Source organism: Alosa pseudoharengus, unplaced genomic scaffold (genome assembly GCF_046254945.1).
Source record: "Alosa pseudoharengus isolate Yale_2024_CS ecotype anadromous, Long Island Sound unplaced genomic scaffold, YU_APseudo_1.1 YU_APseudo_1.1_scf_19, whole genome shotgun sequence".
Taxonomy (NCBI): domain Eukaryota; kingdom Metazoa; phylum Chordata; class Actinopteri; order Clupeiformes; family Clupeidae; genus Alosa; species Alosa pseudoharengus.
In genome coordinates this window covers 26377062-26397626 of record NW_027468657.1, presented here as the reverse complement: position 1 = coordinate 26397626, position 20565 = coordinate 26377062, and the positions used below count along the sequence as shown (strand labels likewise).

At 39.6% G+C, this 20565-nt stretch overlaps 2 protein-coding genes across 2 annotated transcripts; one reads left to right on the top strand and one right to left on the bottom strand.

Moving 5' to 3' along the window:
- The first annotated feature begins 4063 nt into the window (after nt 1-4063).
- mxd3 (MAX dimerization protein 3) lies at nt 4064-7802 on the top strand. The gene is made up of 6 exons (XM_076292127.1): nt 4064-4605; nt 5301-5403; nt 5605-5634; nt 5735-5849; nt 6484-6661; nt 7380-7802. Exons 1-6 carry the CDS (start codon nt 4536-4538, stop codon nt 7487-7489), a joined length of 606 nt encoding a protein of 201 aa, XP_076148242.1. The 5' UTR covers nt 4064-4535; the 3' UTR covers nt 7490-7802.
- A 6112-nt stretch (nt 7803-13914) lies between these two features.
- Nucleotides 13915-18472, bottom strand: prelid1a (PRELI domain containing 1a). Its single transcript, XM_076292126.1, has 7 exons — nt 18163-18472; nt 17506-17543; nt 17273-17397; nt 16861-17086; nt 16348-16461; nt 15971-16049; nt 13915-15137 (listed from the first exon to the last, which is right to left on the bottom strand). Exons 3-7 carry the CDS (start codon nt 17362-17364, stop codon nt 15016-15018), a joined length of 633 nt encoding a protein of 210 aa, XP_076148241.1. The 5' UTR covers nt 17365-17397; nt 17506-17543; nt 18163-18472; the 3' UTR covers nt 13915-15015.
- Nucleotides 18473-20565: the final 2093 nt, after the last annotated feature.

Here is a 20565-nt window from a genome sequence, read left to right as displayed (position 1 = left end):
CACCCCCACCCTGCTTTTCCCCTCATCTACACAGTGATTTGATTTGTTTCTCTTTCTTCAGTTATTCTTTTGCTTTGTCTTAAATCCATTCGTGGTTCTAAGAAGGAACTCTTCTCATTTTTAATATGCAAACATCCCAGTGAGACCCTGAAAAGCCAATGTGAATTCATACCTAGTAGTAGTAGTTCTGTATTTGGAGTATGTTGTTTTTCTTAGTGGACACTTGGTAGTGCGGTGCTGGACGAGGCTCATCATGCATCTGCTCTCCCCTCGACTTACAAAATCGATGTATATACCCATCTAACCTCCAGGTCTAGATATCACTACATCTCCCAATTGCATTGTGCCTGAAAAGAAGAGTTTTCTGTATGTAGCCTTTATATTATTTTCTTCATTTTTTTTTATTTTTATTTTTTTTTGCTTGGAAGTTTAGTGAAACTGATTGGAAATGTTTGAGTTTTCCAGTTGGTTTGAGAGAAACGTATTTGTTTGGGTGACATTTAAGCACACCATTGTTTCTCTCTTCTCTCCTCTTCAGAGTGGCCTAAACAGCCGGACTTTAACAAGTTCTTGCTTTTAAGTCCTGTGGGATGAGATCAGCCTGCAGAAACCTGGAACCGGCCTGGCTCTCAAAAACTGACGAGGGAGCAGAACTAGCAGAACAGCTGCAGAACCTCAATGCACAGGTAGGTAAATGTTCTGCATGTAATGCATCTTATTTCTAAATAAAGATAACTTGTATGTAGCGTCCTTTGACTACCAGTTGTCTGAACAAGACTCTTTAATTCTTCCTATAGGCAAAATTACAATCAGTTGCGTTAGCTTGTCAGTCAACGGACCTTCTGCAGTTAATGCCACAGCAGACTAACTGTGTGTGAAAAAACGGGAATAAAACAGAAGTAAAAATGGGATGTGATTTTCAGCCACTGTCTGATTGTGATTCTTATCCTGCCCTCCCTTCTCTCCAACACGATCTCCATAGGGCTCTTCCCTTGAACTGAGATGAGCTGGTGGGAACTGAACCCAGGTGTGCGCTGATGTGGCTTGGTAACCCGTCTCTCGCCACTGCCTGGGTCCTGACTACACTACACCTGTGTGAAACATGTGGTCGGATGTCTCTCTTTTTCCCGAGTGGCATGAGTGAAAGATACATTAAATAGTTTGAAAGTGATGATCAATTTGTATGGATGATTATTATAAACCTGTTATTTTATGTCTTTCTGTACTGTTAGAAGCTGTGTTAATTGTGATTTAGACATTAATCAGCCACCAGGTAGAGTGAGTTCAGTGCAGTGGGTTGTATATCAAATTAACTATTTCATATCTTGGATTGAATATTGTTATGTTGTAGTCCTGCATATTGGTTCCTTTAGTAATGAGCTATCTATAGTGCAACATGAGTTACACACAAATGGTTACTAAAGAGAATGTGAGGCTTTTTATTAATACTCAGATATCCACATTGCAAATGCAAATTGCATATGGTGAAATATATGTTTAAATCACAAAAATGGGTAATGCAGTCTTTGACTTATTCCACATGTACAGTTGAACTTTGTCAACTTGTTCTTCAAAACATTGTTTAAACATTCACAGTCACAGGTTGAAAATACATATAAACCTTTGGATCTTGTAACTAGCAGAGCCACCTTTAGCACCAAAAGCACATAAAATGTGGTTGCTGTTGAGATCTGTGCAGTCTTTCCAAGAAATTGAAGGCTAAAAACTACCCATACATGTAGTCATATTTAAGGTTATTTGGTGTTCTTTATTGGCTTATATTTAGCAGGATATTTTAATGTTCTGCAGTAGAATTCATTACTTTTGTACCCCAGATGGCACAGCTGGTTGAGGCATCAGGACAATACCCTACTGAAACAACACAAAGAGTCTGTACTCAAACCAATGGAAATGCTGTGCTATAGCATGGATTTTTCATTTTCCAGAATGGAAAAGTAAAACTGTATGGCATTAGTGTAAGCAAACAATTTTTTTGTTACACTACCATATTGCATGTGAATGTTCTTTTTTAAATGAATGTTCTTTTTTTTGGTTAGTAGAAATTAGGACTTGACATTTAATTTCCCCCGTCAGTTAATTCCCAGTCCATTTTGTTATATATTTCACTGTAAGTTAGCTGCAGGGAGAACACTTAACACTTGCAAGAGGCATTGATAATTTAGCCGACATGATTAGCCTACTGTTTTATCAGTACAAGCACTCTGCCCAGTGTTTTTCCACTGCTAGGACAAAACTATTGAACAATGAGTAAATAAAGGTCAATTACTTTATCCCGCTTTGAAAGATTAAATCACTTGCAACAGTAGTAAGCTACATGGTACTAGATTTGAACTTGAACCTGTCCTCCTGAAGTGTGTATTGGTGAAGATACAGGGTCTTATGATGGTGTAGTGACAATTTTTAAGTTGAGTTGCTTAAACTGCATTTCAACACAGACCTCATGAATGGTAATTTAAAATCAAAAGTTTAATTGTGAGCTATTAATGTAGCCCTTGATGTCCTTACTCCACGATCAGTCCTTTGAGTGATGGCAGCCCTCTTTCTGTTTGTTATTAGGCCTTCTGATGTGGGACATTCTACCAGAAATGCACATTTTCAAATCTTAGGGGGGGGGGGCACAACATTTTTTTAATCTGAACATTGAGTAATATGGAGGACATGTGAAACTGAGAAGCGCCTATCTAAAATTTTGCATTTAACCATAAAAAAGTAAGGCCTATAAGGCCTATAAAGTAAGGCCTAACCTACATACACAGTTGAAATGTATTCATAAATATTTTCTCAAAGAATCATGTTTCATGTGACCGAATTGACTTTATGGATTTTCTTAGATATTTAGGGAAACTTGTTTTGTGTTTTTTGAGTATATGTCATACATTAAATGCAAATTGCATGCAATAAATGTGATATTGTCATGCAGTGTTGCAGTTATCAGGCCTTATCTCATATGGCTTTGACAGGGCCTAATATGATGGCCTGACAGTCAGGTATTTTAACTGCCATTGCTCTGCCTGTAAAAATGCTACCGGATTTTTTGTTTTACAATTTTGTTTTTCTTTTCTGGGACATTTTAGTGTGCCAGGGCCTGACTCTAGCTTATCCTCCAAAAATAAAGCTGTTTTAAATCATACAATTCAATGACAGAAATCAATCAGAACTCAATGAATAAGTGTAAGTGTCACCTTTGTCAAACGAATTCACTTCCTTTGAAAGATGTATTGGACACTCTTAATGTGCCGTTTTACGTAAATGTGACTGTACATGATGAAAACATAGGGACAGTTGTAAACTACCATTTATTTGTAAAATTGGTGTATAATCCCATGTTATACATATATTGCTGTTAGTGATCCCAATTTAAATGGGTCATTAATGGTGTTAGATCAAATTGGATTGAGGACAGTACATTTTTTCAGGATTTGTAATTCTCAAAAGTGATTTTCATTAAGAAAAAAACCCCATCTGATGAATGGAATGGCATATACCTTTACATGGCATATACAAAAACAGAAATCAATCATCTAGTCAGTTTAGGACTTCATTGGTTTATACAAGTTTATTCATTACAATTCCAGAACATATTTCTGATGCTAGATATATTTCTGCTAGAATGTTCCACATGCTATAAACTTAAAGGGTATATCTGTTTCTGTTTTAAATGACAGGCAACCAGAGTGTCTTGCACTTTGACCTCCCTAATCTGTTCTTAGTTACATGCTGTGACACCGAAGGTGTCTAGTGTAGCCTCCAAATATATTATAGGTGTCTCTTTACTGATTGTATCCCCTGCTGTGTAAGCACCCGATGATCATACAGTTGCTTCAGAATACAGTTACTTTTAGGTAGTCTATGCCATGGTAAACAATTCAGATGGTTCTGAACAGTATCCTCAGATTGAACACGTTTCCATCTCCAAAACTGAGATGATGCAAGAAAGGAAGTACATTACGCCCTTCACAGGCTCAATCTTGTTGGGCAAGTTTTGTTCTCAGTTAGAGATGAGTGACACTCACTCATGTGAGGCATAGGACACAGACAAGCAACTTCACACTGACTGGATGGGAGCTGTGGCCCATTGTGTGAGATACAGAGATGAATCTCAGAGCTACAGGATTAGTAGGCCTAAAAAGTAATAGCTTTTACCTAATAACCTAAAGAAAAATACTTCAAGAAACGATGATTTTTCAGTTAAAGTGTTAATGAGAATTGAATTACTATATCCTTAAATACTTGGTCAAGATGTCTTTGGGGGAGGGTCATTGAATCACAGTGACAAACACTTTTGTGTTTTAAAGGAAATCTTAACAGCGCCCCCTATTGAATGGACTGACTCAGATCTCCGCTGCCACAGCAGACGTAGCAAAACCATAGCAAAACAAGGGAGCGGTCGGCGTGGGGGCGTGCCGAATCTGACGCACATTACGTAGCCAGCTCAGCCAAATTCTTAACTGGACAAATACACCAGCAGGTCAAGTGCTCCTAGCGAGTTTTAAAAATAGACTTTGCACATCACCATGGAAGTGAACGGATGCAATATTCAAGTTCTTCTGCAAGCTGCCGAATATTTGGAGAGAAGAGAGCGAGGTACTGTCAAACTTACGCTTCGATCCGTCATCTAAGGTTGCTGACTTGGAATTGCCGTCTAGGTTCAGAAATGCCTAGCGATAAGTTACACGTACAACACTAGGTTGTCTTGTGATATTTAAGTGTTTCGATTCGCACATTTAACCTGATGTGGATTGAATGAAAGTATAACGTGTATGGAGCTTCAAATGTTTTGAAAATTAGTTGGTTGTTGCCAATTTTAGGGTTGACTCAGTGACCTACATTTGAGATCATCATTGTACACAAAGGCGCGAAGTAGCGGCAAATTTGAAAATGCAACTACTCCGCTTCTGTAGACATGTTCCGTTAATGAATGAAAATCCAGACATTGTCTATGAAAGTTATAATATATGACGTGTTTGTATAGATTTCATTAATTCTAACAGCAGAATAGTAAGAAATAGATTAGGTGGCAGGCGAGTAAGTGACGGGCTAGCGGCGGATTGATGTTCATTGCGCCAAAAAACCGCGAGCCTCTGTCAAATTGTTAGCGATCCGCAGGGTAAGTATCTTTCCCTTGCTATGTAATTTTACTTGAAAATAGGAATCTGCCGTCAGTGTGTTGTTTTTGCGTTTAATGTTTTATTCCGCTCAGTTATTGAATCCCTATATTTTACCATAAACGAGTTGATTAAGAAGAAAGTGAATGACAAGTTGGTTACTTTGTTGTTCAGAGGCGGAACACGGCTATGCTTCGGTCTTGCCGTTCTACAGCAAAGGGGTGTCCGATAAAAGAAGCAAGCAGAAGAACAAGAAAAACGGCGCTGGAAACAGCAGGTGAGGTTATGTAACTTTAACTTAGGTTGATTACGTGGCCTTAAAGAAGAGTGCCTGTTCTGACACGTAAGAGTATTGTCTGTGACCTGTCACCACATATCATGGATTTTCATTTTCTTAACAAAATGAATTATTAGGCTACTGCACGTGTGCTTATGTGTCCGTAACTAATTTACACCAACTATACTCTTATCTGTACAGATCAGTCCACAACGAATTGGAAAAACACAGGTGAGAACAAAACAAATGATTGTATATTGCCAGTAATTTATGATCATGCCATAGTCTTTTTTCAGAAGACTAAAATTCACTTTTTTTCTATGTTGTACAGGAGAGCTCAACTGAGACACTGCCTAGAGCAGCTAAAACAGCAGGTTCCTATCTCCTCAGACTCAGCCAGAAACACCACTCTTAACCTACTGAGAAGGGCACAGCTCCATATCAAGGTAAAGTCCATGCACGTTGCAGTATACTTATTTCTATTCAGTCTGTGCCAACATGGTACTTCAATCCTCGTGGGAGTGTGAGTTACATACTGCATTTGATCACTTGATGTATGGTGTGACATTACAATTTATTGGCACCCTAAAGGTGACCTTTGATATCTGAGGTCGAAAACAGACGGATTCAGCATTTTAAATGCAGAAGTGGACTTGCTGTGTGCATGTTTGTGTTTGTGCAAAGTGTGTTGTAGTGCTGAGTAACAAGGTTTGTTTTTTCTGCCTGTGTTGTGGCTGCGTTTTTAGACAATGGGCCTTTGTACTGGGTACTGGGTTTCACAATCGGCCCTCTTCCAGGGTCTCAAAGTACTGCAAAATAACAATGAACTCAATCAGTGAATCAGTCCTATATGTTGATACACTAAAAATAAGGAAGTACTCACAGTAAATGGCAGTTAAATATAAACCAACATGAACAAGGCAATGTTTTTATTTATTCATTTATAGTTTGCTTGTAAATCTCAATTCATGTCAGTGGACAGTTCTGAGAGCTTTATGTGCAGATGAAATAATATATATATATAGTACTAGATGGGGGAAAGCCTCCTGAGCCGTGTGCGTGTGTCTGGTTTCGGTGCAGAAGCTGCAGGAGCAGGCGGAGCGGGCTGAGCTGCTGAAGGGCCGTCTGCGCTGGGAGCAGCAGGAGCTGCGCGGGCGTCTGGAGAAGCTGCAGGCCGGCGCGCCCATGGCCACCGAAAGAATCCGCAATGACAGCCTCGGCTCGGCTGTCTCCTCTGAACGCTCCGACTCAGACAGAGGTGAGGCCAGGACACCACCTGCCTTATCAGACAAACCCAAGTGTTTAAAGGTTGTTTTTTTCCCACCCGAACAGCACTGGTGCACAGTAAATTCTAATGAAGGGGATGTAAGCAAAATGGAAAATAAAAACGCTTTTGCTTTGCTCGTGGGTTAGAAACTTCCTGGTCTGCATGCAAAACTTCCTGGTAGAGAATTTAGTCACAGTCTGAAGTCACAAGATAAAGAGCAACTGGGGGCAATTAAATTATGAAATGTTTTTCATGATCTACCCTGTTAATAAGCTACCCTGCCCTTGGCCTTCACAATTCGTTTTCCACATACCACAATAGGCATAGCAAAACGCTGGCAACTAGGGTAATAACTAGTTTATAGGTCTTGTGAAAGCTTAAAGGAAACACTGTATAATTACGGAAGTGCAGAATAATACTAACCAATACCTTCCTGTGTGTCAAAGTAGCTATCCTTCTCAACCTTGTGTTTTACGTCCTTATTACATCCAAGCTTACTTACTCAATATAAACAGGATGCAACATTCTTGAATTGAATATTATGGGGTGTATGATGCTGGGAATAATGCATGCAATAGAGTTGTTCTTTTGGTGGTATTTCTGGTTGATGTTTTTGTCCTACAAATATCTAAATAGAATATTTAACTGGATAAGAAAGTGAAAAAATAGGAAATTAATGTTGACCCCACTCTTTAATATTCTGTTGCAGAGGACGTGGAGATCGATGTGGAGAGCATGGTCTGGACACTGGAGTCAGATGGCTGCATGCACACAGTGGTGGACCACTGTTACTCAACTCCTGACCGCGTATGGCTATGATTGACAGGTGTGTGTGTGTGTGTGTGTGAGTGAGTGTGATCATCCCACTCTGGAGAGTGGAAACATTCCAAATCAGTTGAAAAAGAAGACCTGGAAAGAAGAAAAACATCATGTTCTTTATTTTTCAATATATTTTTTTTAATTATAATCCCAGTCCATCGGTGACACAGACCTCTGTGATGTTCTAGTCTGAGATGGAATTCTACATTTTTAGAGGGTTGAAAAGCATGTTAAGGACTTTAATTTTAGAGAAAAACATCCTGATCAAGAGAGTGCATTATCTAAGGGAGAGGAAGGAAGGAAAAAAAAAACTGATGCAGAAACTGAAACCTAGCCCGTGCATTGCATCTTTTCAGGCTAACTGTCTTCTTTTTTTCTCTTGTCATTCTGTAAACACACTCTCTGATTTGACATGTAAGCTCCCAAGCTTAATTTCAGGAACCGTCTGCACAGAAAAGCTTGCACTTGTTTCCTGGAGTTGAACCTATTTATGGTTTTGTCCATGTGTCTTGCTCTGATTTATTTTTATTTTTTTTTGGAGACATTTTTGTTTCTGTGTCCATTGTTGTACAAACATCCACAAAGCACTTGGTTTTTGTTTTGTCCATTTTAAGGGGTGTTTGGCAACATATTACAGATTTTAATACAAGAGATCATGTTTGCACATTTTTGATGGAAATTAGTTGAATAATTTCATGACAAGGACAAAATCTCTTTCTCACTGTCAGAGACTCTTACGCAGAGCAAGGCTGTGACCTGACCGGCCCCTTATCACCCCTCTTGACTTTTCTGATTTTATACAAGATACGTGTAACCTGTTAAATACATCTAGGAGATTAACTTGGGCTGATGAAGGGTGGCTACGTCAGCACACCAGTGACGAGTTACAGCTTTGACGCTGCCTTTCACAGAAGAGGAACTCTTTGAGTGCCTCACCTTCTGAGCTGTGTGGCAGGATGGAAATGTTCTGGCCCTTGCGATGGGACAGGTTCATCATGACTTGTGCTGGGCTACCACCGAGGAAGAAAGAAAATGAGCGGTTTCTAACACATTGTGGGTGTGATGGTGCATGGGGCTCTCTGGTCTTTTGAGGCCCTTAGGAAACACAAAAATGCAGTGAAAAGAAGTGTTACTGATCCAAGCTATTTCATTTTTGTTAAAAAAAAAAAAAGGTGCTTGACATGGGTTTTTTGGTTTGGCCACATAGGACAACTCTTAAGCTATAATAACAAATCTTGAAGGTGTCACCTGGAGCGGCTAGTTTCTTTGTGGCTACTTTGAGTTATGTGGTCAAGTCTTAGAACCCTTAAAGGTTATAGATCGCACTTTTTCTCTGGAGAGTAGGTTAGCTTTACGTAGATGTAGTGCTTGCATGCTCCTACAACAGCTGGTGACCACTACAGCTGGATGTGCAGTCTGACTTAACAGCTTCTCCCCAATGAACTGGTACCTCAACAAGGTGCATCTCAACAACAAACAAACAAACAAACGTTCATATCAGTAGGAAAACGTAAGGACCTGGACAAACCAATCTCCCTCTTGTCACTGTAAACTGACTTATGCAACATGTGTCAGTGGTGGTGTTCACCAGACTTAACAGGTATTTGTGAAGGACCTTTGCCTTTTTGATTGTGACCACCTGAAGCCTTATTGCCTGTATCTGTATCACTGGAAGAAGACCATCACCTTTGTATCTCTGTCCTTTCCTACTCCCTGTTTTCCAATGTAGCATTTTTATACTAGTGTATACACTTTTGTATAAATAAATATTTTATGTATTTAATCATCTTTTGTGTGGTTTCATGTTATGACAATTTGGGTTTATTTTTATGGCCAAGATGATCTGAGCCAGCCATTCAGACATAATTATTTCCATATCTATATCATCCATGTCTAGATGTTGGATTGGTTTACATAGCACACAGTTGTTTTGCATTTTGTGCTTAACAAAAGTGAAAGGTGACTGCAATTTGTTTTAGGAGCTTTGAATAAATAAAACCTTGTGATGTCTATTGAAAAGGAACTGGATAGCTCTCTACAGGGGCTGAAAAATGGTGACGTCATGTTGGTCTACAACCCTGTTTCCAAAAAAAAGTTGTGACGTGTATAATGTAAATAAAAACAATGTTATGATTTGTAAATCACGTAAACCTTATATTTAGTCAAAAACAGTCCAGGGTCCACGTAATCCAGTTTTTCGTTTGATACATCTTGATGCACCCAATGCGATGGGGTCTAAACTGCAGACAGGCCATTTCTGCCTCTGGACTCTTCTAATATGGAGCTGTACTGTTATGTTAATAGGCGCAGGATGAAGTTTTGCAATGTTTTCTTAAAATATTCATGGTTTTCCCTGAAAAAGATGTCTGGATGACTGCATATGTTGCCCTGTATCATTCCACATTAATTTTGCCTTTCCAGCTGTGCAAGCTGCCCATCCCATGGCAAGCACCTCCATATCACAGATGCTGGCTTTTGAACTGTGCACTAATAACAAGTCAGATTGTCCCTCTCCTCTACTTTTCAAAAAGATTTTCACATTTTGATTGGTCTTGTCCACATAGGTATTTTACAAATTGATGAATTCCTCCACATCTTTACTTCTGAGAGACTTTAGATTCTCTTTAAATACCCAATCATGGTGCCAGTTAACCTAATTAGTTGCGAAATGCTCCTTGTGATTTCTGTAGCATTACAGAATTTTTCCAGTCTTTTGTTGCCCCCGTCCTTTTTTGAGATATTTTGCAGGCAAATTCAAAATGAGTATCATTTTCATGAAATAGTCTAATTTGAACATATGACATGTTGTCCATGACCTTTTTTGCAATTAAATATGAGTTTACAGGATTTGCAGATTATTTTTTATTTTTGTATTTCCATTTTACCCAGCGTCCCAACTGTTTTGGAAATAGGATTGTATTTTGTGTCCTTGATCAGCACTGTCACACTGTATCGGAATTTATTATTTACAGCCCTGTTCTATAACAGTCCTGAGAAAATATCAGGAGTGCAGAAGAGTAAACTCATTAGAGAATTGGAGTTTTGGGTCAAATACTAGTGAGCCGTCTGCTTACAAACACATGTAAAAACTTTGCAAAAACCAGACAGCCGTTAATGATAAAAGCCAGCTGGTGTCTTTTGGTGATACTGTGCTGTCATGTGTTGTGCTTTACTAGCATTTTTGCAGGGTTGTGCCAACCCGGAGTACAGAACTGCACAGTACTTCGCCTATTTGATTAGTGGGTAAGAAAGGTGTATTTTAAAAATATCCTACAGGAAACAGAAGAAATAAAAAACTGTTTCAAGGACTACTATGAAAAATTATATTCACAACCTCAAGTACACAATGACGACAAATTAGAATCAATGCTCCAAGCATTAGATCTCCCAATTGTGACAGAGGATCAAAATTCAGCTTTGAAGTTACCTATATCTGAAGAAGAACTAGCCTCAGCTATCACTAGACTAAAAGCTAATAAGTCTCCTGGTGCTGATGGATTCACATCAGAATGGTATAAGAGTTTGAGGGAGGCATTGACACCTATTCTGCTTAAAACATTTAACTGGGTCTTTGAAAAGGGTGAAATTCCTAAGTCTTGGAGGGAGGCTACCATCTCTGTTATACCAAAAGGAGGAAAAGACAAGCTTAATTGCTCTAATTACAGACCAATTAGTGTGTTAAACATTGACTATAAACTATTTGCTTCAATCATCGCCAAAAGACTAGAGAAAGTTTTGCCTATCATAATAAACATGGATCAAACTGGTTTTGTGATGACTCGTCAGACTCATGACAACATTAGGCGATCTTTACAGATCATCAGACATATAAATCAAAATAAAATAGAGGCCATGCTGATCAGCATAGATGCACAAAAGGCGTTTGATTCTGTAAGATGGAAATTTCTCTTTAAAGTTATGGAGAAATTTGGTTTCAACAAACGATTAATTAAGACACTAGAAGCCCTCTACTCCAAACCAGAAGCTAGATTAAAAATAAATGGGGGACTGAGTGATTCATTCCAGCTAGAGAGATCCACAAGACAAGGCTGCCCGCTAAGTCCACTTCTGTTTGCCATTTTCATAGAACCATTAGCACAGTGGATCAGACAAAATAACCTCATCACAGGAGTTCAATTGGAGGCAGGTGAACAGAAACTGGCTCTCTTTGCAGATGATATCCTTATCTACCTGACCAACCCTACAGACTCCCTACCGAATCTGATGTCAATTCTGGAAGAATATGGATCGATCATATTCAGGCTACAAAGTTAATAAGCAAAAAACTCAAGTCCTTAACTTTCACTATAATCCACCTCACTATCTTCGCTCAAGGTATCAACTTGATTGGGATAAGAAATGCATAAAATACCTTGGAATCTTTTTGCCTATAGACCTATCAACATTACAGGAAATTAACTATGGGCCACTTAAGAAGGTAATTATGGATGATATAAATAGATGGAACGTGATTCCTTACTTAAGTATCTATTCACGTGTAGACTCAATTAAAATGAATATACTACCTAGACTTCTGTATGTATTCCAATCCATACCTATTGAGAAGCCCGAACATTACTTTATGGAATGGGACAAACTTCTAGCTAGATTCATCTGGGCAGGGAAAAAACCTAGAGTAAGGTACAAAACACTAAAACTGGCTAAAGATAGGGGAGGGCTTGCTCTCCCATGTCTACTAGATTATTACAAGGCTGCTCAACTTAGATTTTTAGTCGGATGGTGTACGCCCAGTTATAGATCAAGGTGGAAAGAAATAGAATGCTCAATGAGAGGGAGATGTCCAATGAGTATGTTAATTGGTGATTGTTCACTAATTGACCAAATTTCTGATCCCAGTAATCCCTGGATATCTTGCTCCCTGAGGTTATGGGATAAAATAGCTAAACGACACCATCTAAAAGACAGGATGGGTATCTTCAAATGGTTTGCCTATGACGCTGATTTTATACCCAGTATCCACGACAAACAATTCCTTGTGTGGAACAACAAAGGTCTTACGACATACAGCTCTTTAATAAAACAAGATTTAGTGCTGAGTTTTCAGGAGCTGAAGGACCAATTTGGTTTAGAGAATCAGGACCATTTTAGATATCTGCAAATCAGAGACTTTATTAATAAATCTTTTATAAGGAAAGAGAAAGAACCTTGTAGAAACATTATAATCGACATCTTTCTGAAAGCCTGTGAAGATGGAGCTTACAGGAAAATAATTTCTAGACTATATGTTGCTCTTCAGGCCTTGGCAAGAGACAATACAATGTCAGTCAAATCCAGGTGGGAAAAGGAGAGTAGCTTGTCATTATCACAGAAGGAGTGGGAAGGGATATGTGCACATCAATGGAGGATGACAAGTTCACCCTCCTGGAGATTCTTTAGTTGGAAAAACATTATTAGATTCTTTTATACTCCAGCCCAAAAGGCAAAATATTCTACTCTAACTAACTGCTGGAGATGTTGTGGATGCATTATGGCAGATCACTTTCACATTTTTTGGAATTGTGCCTTTGTTGGTCCTTTTTGGTTAAGTGTCCATAACCATTTAGAACTTGCTTTCAACATAAGAATTAACTATGATTTCAAAACATTGTATCTCTGTGACTTTGAGGAACTTCAATGTGGAAAACTAGTCAAATATCTGTTGAGAGTCCTATTAGTGGCGGCTAAAAAGGCCTTGACAAGAAAATGGCTTCAGAAGGCCCCTCCTACTGTGGATGATTGGATTGATGTTGTGTATGATATCTATAATATGGAGAGAATTACTTTCACATTGAGAAATCAATATGACAAATTTTATGAAAATTGGTTAAGTTGGGTTTATTATGTGTTAGCAATAAGACCTGACTTTGTGTAATTTAAGTACTGCAGGCTTTTACTCCTCCTCTGGGTGCGGTTTTGATAGCTACTGGAACTGGATATCACTGGAGTCCCTATAAGATAAGAGATGTAAAAATGTAACCTCCCCTGGTTCTTGTTTGTATCTTTTTTTTTGTTTTGTTTATTGTCTTATTTTGGTTGTGTTTTGTTTATGTTTTATGTACTGTTGTTCTGTCCCATGAGAGAGAGTTGTGCTGTAAACTGAAAAAGCTTAATAAACAGTAAATTACAAAAAAAAGAAAGGTGTATTTATCGGCCCCTCAAATTACCATATTCCGTAAAATTATAGTAACACACACACATATATATATTTGGCACGCACACACACAAATATATACAACAAAATTTGCTCAATAATGTTTGCATAGTGCAAAGGGCTCTGTGTTAAATGTTTGCATAATGCAAGTGTTAAATTGTATAGGGCTTTAGATCATGTAAATACAATTAGAATCTCATGAGCATGTAGGTCCCTACTTAGATTATACAGTTTGAAGCCAATTTCTACAACAACAAAAAAAAGACACTTTTCTCTGTTCAATAGAAAATATTTATTCTCATCAAGCATATGTCATTCACTTTCTAGTCCTGTAACACATTTGTAGCATTTCACCAAGATAATCATTAATAATCAAGACCATCTCTACTTTGGTAGATTTGAATGATGCATTCATTTCAGTACATTTTCAAGCATATATAGTATACAGACACTGCTGCCCATTGCAATCAATTCTCCCATGTTTTGAACATACCAACTGTGCGGTCCATCTGAAATGCACACAACCCAAACCAGTCTTCATTCACACTTGAGGACTAGGACAAAAGACGTCCATGAAACGCTTTTTGAGGCCTAAATGTATTCACTGCTATTCATAGGATGACCGCTTTATATTCTGGAATACCCTGAGCTCTAGTGATGTTATGGGTAAACTAAAGTAAGTGCTTCATTGATTAGGTGGAGTTGGCCACCACAGTGGGTTATGTTTTGGTGGTCCTGTCCTCTGTTTTGAATGAAAGCCCAGTTTGCCTAACCAGGCCAAGACTGCAATTAACGTGGAGCCATCATCTGACAAAAATCACTTCAATTTGAAGCAATGAAACTACGCGGTACAGAGATGAAGATGGGGAGCAGGGTAAGGAACACAAATGGTGAAACAGAAACAGCATCTGATAACGGAATCCACCGAGTGGACGAGGAGACAAGAGAAAAACATAAAGGCAGCATAACTGTCTGCTGAGATAGAGTCAAGTATGTAGAGTCACATACAAAGGAAAGTCGACGGAGAAATTAAGACCTACATCTATCTATCCACCCACCCACCCATCCTCGATTAATGAGAACAACCCATTAGTAACTACTCTTGAATAAGAAAAAACAAACAAAAAACAGACACTAAATGGAGGAAGATATACATCCGCATCAGTCATGTCTTGACCCGGGATAAGGCTGACGTGGAGATACACACTCAGGTCAAGTAGAGATGACTGGGTCACACACACAGAGAATAAGAGCTCTAGTGCACGGAGGTGTGGCGAGTGCGCGTGTGTGTGTGGGGGAGGAGGAGGAGGAGGGGGGAGTATGAGTGGCGTCCCAAAGAGCACATGGGAGAGCACGAGCACCACATCCCACCCATTCACACATACTGCTTCTTCTGGGCCTGCGACGCCAGGTCTTTGGCCTTTTCCTTTGCTGCCAGAGCCGTCTCGCGGGCCTTCTCTGTGGCCGTCTCCGCCAGCGTCTTGGAGGGCGTCTCGCCTATGATCGGGAAAGCACACACAAGTCTCATCACCAATCACAAGGATAGATGCTGGCAGCTTACCCACTTGCCAACATTACGCGGACGATCTTTTTATACACTGACATAAGTCACATTTCTAAGAGGGGAGGAGAGAGAGAGAGAGAGAGAGAGAACTACCAACATGAAACTTATTTCATGGATTTCCTTGAAATTATGTAAAAGGCCAAATTAGAACAAATTACTTCACTAAGACATACACCCTCATTTGTGGTCTCTTGACTTTATTGAGCAAGTGCTATCACTAAAAGGGCTGTTCACACCAGGAATGAGAACTTTAAAGACAACTGTTGCTATAATGGTATTAGCGACCAATGATAAAGTCTCTCCTCATGTTGTGATGTCTAACATTTTATGGATTCTGATTGGCTGTCAGCTTATTATCGTTTTCAAAATTTCTCTAAAAGTGATTTACAAACATATTGTTCTTCATGTCGTTACCGTTATAGTTTATGTGTGGACGTGAGGTTGTTCATATTAGCTAGAGTGAATTTTGCCGTTATCAATAGTTATCGTTATTGGTGTGAACAGCCCATGAGCTTTCATTCGTCATAGCAATTATTCTGGGTCATGGCCCACGCACTTAGGTCTCAAAAAATTCTGAAAAAATTACCAGGTGTACCTATGTTATCCAGGAGACACACTGTAAAATTACTTTTATGTAAGATCAATACTTTCCAAGATACAGCCAGTTTTACAGGGGGAGGGGGGTGTCGATTTTGTTCAGCCTCTTTTTTTTGTCAAAGTTCACAAGCCCATAGCATGATTGAGGGATGATTAAAAATGCACATACCTTGCATTCTAGCCAAAACATATTCAAACCCTTTCATGGTTTTGGTAACACTGGTCTTGAATCTTGCAACACCAAATTCCTAAGAAAGATAAAATATAAAAATGTTACCTCAAAACCATCATTTGGTACACAAGAGATGACGGCCATCTGAAACCTTGCCCTGTGGCGGCATACGTGTCTCTGCCAACACACATTCATGTGACCGCTAACAGCTGAGGAGGCTCAATTTATGACAGCCTCCCATGCGTGTCTTTCAGCAAGGACTATTTGCAGTGCATAGCCAACCACTGCTGTAATGCTGCAAAAGACATGTTCCGCAAGCGGTGGTGATTTTCCCCCCTCTAGGCTTAAGGTCCGCTTCTCTCTCCCCTACTGACCTGGATGGCTCTGGAAAGCCCGTAGAGGCTCGAAGAGATCCATGCCTCACGCTTTATCTCCGTCCAGTTGCTGTTGTCAGGATTTACAGCATAAACACAGTGCTCCTTAACTGACTAGAGAGAGAGAGAGAGAGAGAGAGAGAGAGTGCAAAAAAGAGAAGGGCATGTAGTGAGAGGCTGGTTGTAAACTGAGAGACAGCCAAGTCATTCCAGGACATTAATACTCAATCAATTTTTGATAAGAAGACTGCTAGACTCAATGACAGATTGATCGCTCCACTTTTCAAGTGCAGTGAAGCATTCAATTCACAAGTGTTCACAACACTTTGGACTTTCAGAGCATTCGTAAGACTGATTCTTCAAAAGAAAAATCCCTCAACAGCTCAACTCAACTACAAAAATACCACAGTGGCTTAAGCCATCAATAACATATCCAGTGCCACTGGAGAAAGGGAGCAGTCAACGTTAATCCGAGAATAAGGCTGTCTGCCAAACAAACGCATTTAGTCTCACCATGAGGCGCGCGTGAGTAATGTTCCAGGTGACTGTGGTCATGGTCCGGTTCTTTGGGTCGATAATAGAGTCCTCGACAATGTACGCCAAGCGGGCCATTTGCTTGGGCAAGAACTTCTCGGCCCAGCGTGGGGCTCTGTTTGTTTTGGTCAGCAGGCGTCTGGAAATGAGCCGGTTGTCAGGAGTCACCTCGCGGAAAACAATGTCCTCCGTCAAAACATGATTGCTAGAGTAGCAGCAGGAAACAGGTAGAGATATATTATAGAAATATTCACCATATATTACATTACTTATACAAGATACAATTAACATGATATAAATATGATTAGCAATACTTGATCATGCATTTCTATGCTTTCTAGTCTTTTATTGTATTACTTTTCTCCCTACTGATTGTCACATGAAGCTTTACCTGTAGGGGTTGGGGTATCGCTGCCAGAAAGCCAGGCAGACTTGGTCCCATGTGTTCTTGAGAAGCCCAACGCAGTGGAAATATTTCACCATTGTTCCCAAATTAAACAGTGTGTCATCAGACACCTGCAATGTAAACAACATAAGTTTTTAGTTTAATTAGATTGCTGTCTTGCCAATCAGACAGAGTTCATTTATTCAGAGGTACTTGTGTGGGAAATGTTAAATGTTCACCTGGATACATATGTTCCCTCCAACCACAACAAATGAACCTGTAAACAATACAATTTATTATATTATTATGGATGGCAGTTAGGCAAAACAAGTTGTTGGCTCAAACCCACTGCGACTATTATCAACAGAGAAATTTCTCGAACATAATAGTATTAATAGGCTTGTGCCGATGTACACGTTGCAAGGGAGAGCTCAATAAGGTTTTTTTTACCCTCGACCTAACACGCATAATTTATTAATAACGAAGTTTTCTCAGTGTACTGTACACAAATTATGCACTACCAACATCTGTGTAAATGGGTGAGAGGTCAAACTTCAGTAATTAATTAGCACCATGTGGTAAAAAGGTGCTCTTACCGATATCCAATGAAAGAAGACATTCACGAGAAATTGAAATGTGACAAACTTGCCAGTCAGTTTTACTGTTACATATTCGACGTCATAGAAACATCGTTACATTCAAACAGTCAATTGTTACGTACATTGACCAAAAATCAAAGGACTAGCTGCTATCAAATCTAGCTTTCTGACTGGCTACTAGCAAGTACCGTTATGAGCTCTAAGGTTTTGTGACTAAGATTAACTCCACAGACAGGAGTTCATAGAACAGAGTGGTCTATGCCTAGAAATTCTGCACACATAGATACTTGTTCTTACCTTAATGACAGCACCATCTATGTAGAAGTGCACATTTTCTACAACTAGCCTACATGCCAGGGATGTTAGCCTATGCTGTCGACATGACAGACGTGATCCGAAGAAGGAAGGTCATGGCTGACGCTATTTCCGGAGGAGAGCTGAAACGGCACAAAAGTCCACGAGATAATCAACTAAATCTTAAATAATCGATATGGGTATTGTTTTGTAAATCGAAACAACTGTATCTATTTTGTCTTAGCCTTATATTACAATGTATTAGTAAAATTACGCCCACGATAACACACGTCTCCCACGATAGTTTAGTTTTAAAATATCTTGATGTCGTAAATTCAGGGGCATGTTCAGTCTCTCACTAAGCCAACATGCTCAATCCTAAATCAAACGCAGTTACATAACTATCACAATTTTTTTTTTTTAAACTGTGATTTTAGAGCACCGTCGCGTTACGTGTTGTAGTGATGTTGATAACAAAAATGGTGGTCAGAGAATGTCTAATAAGGTTAGATAGCCCAAATAAAAACCAATTTGGTCTTAAACCAGATGGGAATCATGTGCCGTGTCATGAATCCGAAAAGTAATAAATGCGTAGCCCTACACGACAGTCTGAACCAACTACATAAATGTCATTGTGAATCCCACTGTCGAATCTCCACAGCTGGGAATATCAGGACATGATTTAATTTGCCTACTTTTACATTGTTTCAAACTTCTGACTTCGAGGTGACCTTTAAGTCACATAAGAAAAAATGCTCACTGCACACCCCCTAGAGTCTAGATCCAAGAACTAAGGGTTAGGGCTCTAACGTCATAGCCAGTAAACTTTTCTCAGAAGGAATTCCTCAGAAATATGAGATTGTCCCTAATATGCATTGTGTTATTTATCTGATGAAGTGCCCATATTAAGTCTACTCAGTCATTATCACTTGTCAAGGTTCATTCTCTTTGGGTGTCTAAAGAGATCAAGGTTCACATCCCAATTTCTTCCCCTTACCCAAATCTGGCTTCGTATTCCAGGGGCTGTCCTCCCCACCCTTGCCCTAACCCAGGTTCGAACTCCCGAGGGGGCCATCCCGCCAACCCCCACCCCTTACCCTGGATAGCATGTGGCATGCTATAGTATAATGGATGAAAGTGGTGTTAGGATAATTAAGCAGTGCTTTGTTCAGACACTGAGATTTGCATGTCAATTGCTTTGTGTGTGTGTGTGTGTGTATGACTAAAATTCCATCTGTTCAGTGCCATATCTAGGACCTTTGCCAACAAATGTTGATGCTTGTGTTAAACAGTTTATCACCATACAGTAAGCTGACCCCTTCTTACAGCTGCGCATTCCCAAACTGTTGTCCAGTTTCTACCCAGCTTATGATTGGTCTTACATCTTACGCCAGCCAGTGCGTCACAGCAATACAAACAAATTACATCATTAAGTGTTATGGTTCACTGTTCTGAAGTAACCATTTCATGCCATTGCCATGCCACTTCACCATGTTTTACCACAGTATCTGTATGTATGGGAAAAATAAAAATCCTTGAATACTTGTATGCAAAGGTTAAATGCTGACGTGTGTATGAATTCAGCTGCCTGCCTCTGATTGTGACTCCCCTCCCCCGTTTCCCTCTCTCTGCCAAGGCAGAAGCAGATGGGTCTCCCCTCCCCCTTCCAAGCTGGCGGTGCTTGCTCTATGGTTCTCCAACCTTCGCACCAGACAGGCCATACACTCATCATTTGTTGACTTTTTTTTCTTCCTAACAAACAGTATATTATTGACTTGTTTTAGTATTGAGCTACTCAAAAGCGAGCTATCTGTTGGAGACAGGCCCTGTAAAGTGGACTGATTCTATTTATTACTACATTTTGTTGTGTTAAAGGTTACCTGTCACTTTACATAACCTGACTGCCATATTGGAGAACCAATCATGTTGGAAAAAGGGTTTCAAGAAGAGTACTGAATATTTGTACACTGACATACTTTAACTGACAACTCAGACAAAATGTTTAGTCAGCATTAGCCTAGAAATCTAGACGCGCCCCTAGCGGCAGCAAATTACATTTGCTGCCAGGGCTAGTCTAGCAACTCTCCGTTGACTTGTGAGCTCTAGAAATCGAAACTAAATCTGGCATTGAAATCGTGTATAGAGTCGTTTGTTGGGCTTAACATAATGATTGATGGCAGAGTTGCAACGGTTTGGCTTGAATTCCCTGCTACTTGAAAACAAATATCCTATTGCGTCCTATTGCGTGCAGAGGGAATTTGAAAGACAACTGATTATCCCGACCCTCGGACTGAGCACTGCGAACGGTGAGTGCCCAGACCCTACATTTTAATGTGGGTCTGGCTCGCCAGGCTAAGTCAGCATTTTAAACACAAACCAAATTACATAAACAACGAAGAACAAAGG

Bases quoted from the DNA above. Each gene is read 5' to 3' on its own strand.
- mxd3 (XM_076292127.1), top strand. From the start codon at position 4,536: ATGGAAGTGAACGGATGCAATATTCAAGTTCTTCTGCAAGCTGCCGAA. The intron at 5,404-5,604 runs GTGAGGTTATGT...TTATCTGTACAG, and splicing joins AACGGCGCTGGAAACAGCAG to ATCAGTCCACAACGAATTGG. The intron at 5,635-5,734 runs GTGAGAACAAAA...TATGTTGTACAG, and splicing joins AACGAATTGGAAAAACACAG to GAGAGCTCAACTGAGACACT.
- prelid1a (XM_076292126.1), bottom strand. From the start codon at position 17,364: ATGGTGAAATATTTCCACTGCGTTGGGCTTCTCAAGAACACATGGGAC. The intron at 16,050-16,347 runs GTCAGTAGGGGA...TATCTTTCTTAG, and splicing joins GGCTTTCCAGAGCCATCCAG to GAATTTGGTGTTGCAAGATT. The intron at 15,138-15,970 runs GTATGTGCATTT...TCCCGATCATAG, and splicing joins TGTTTTGGCTAGAATGCAAG to GCGAGACGCCCTCCAAGACG.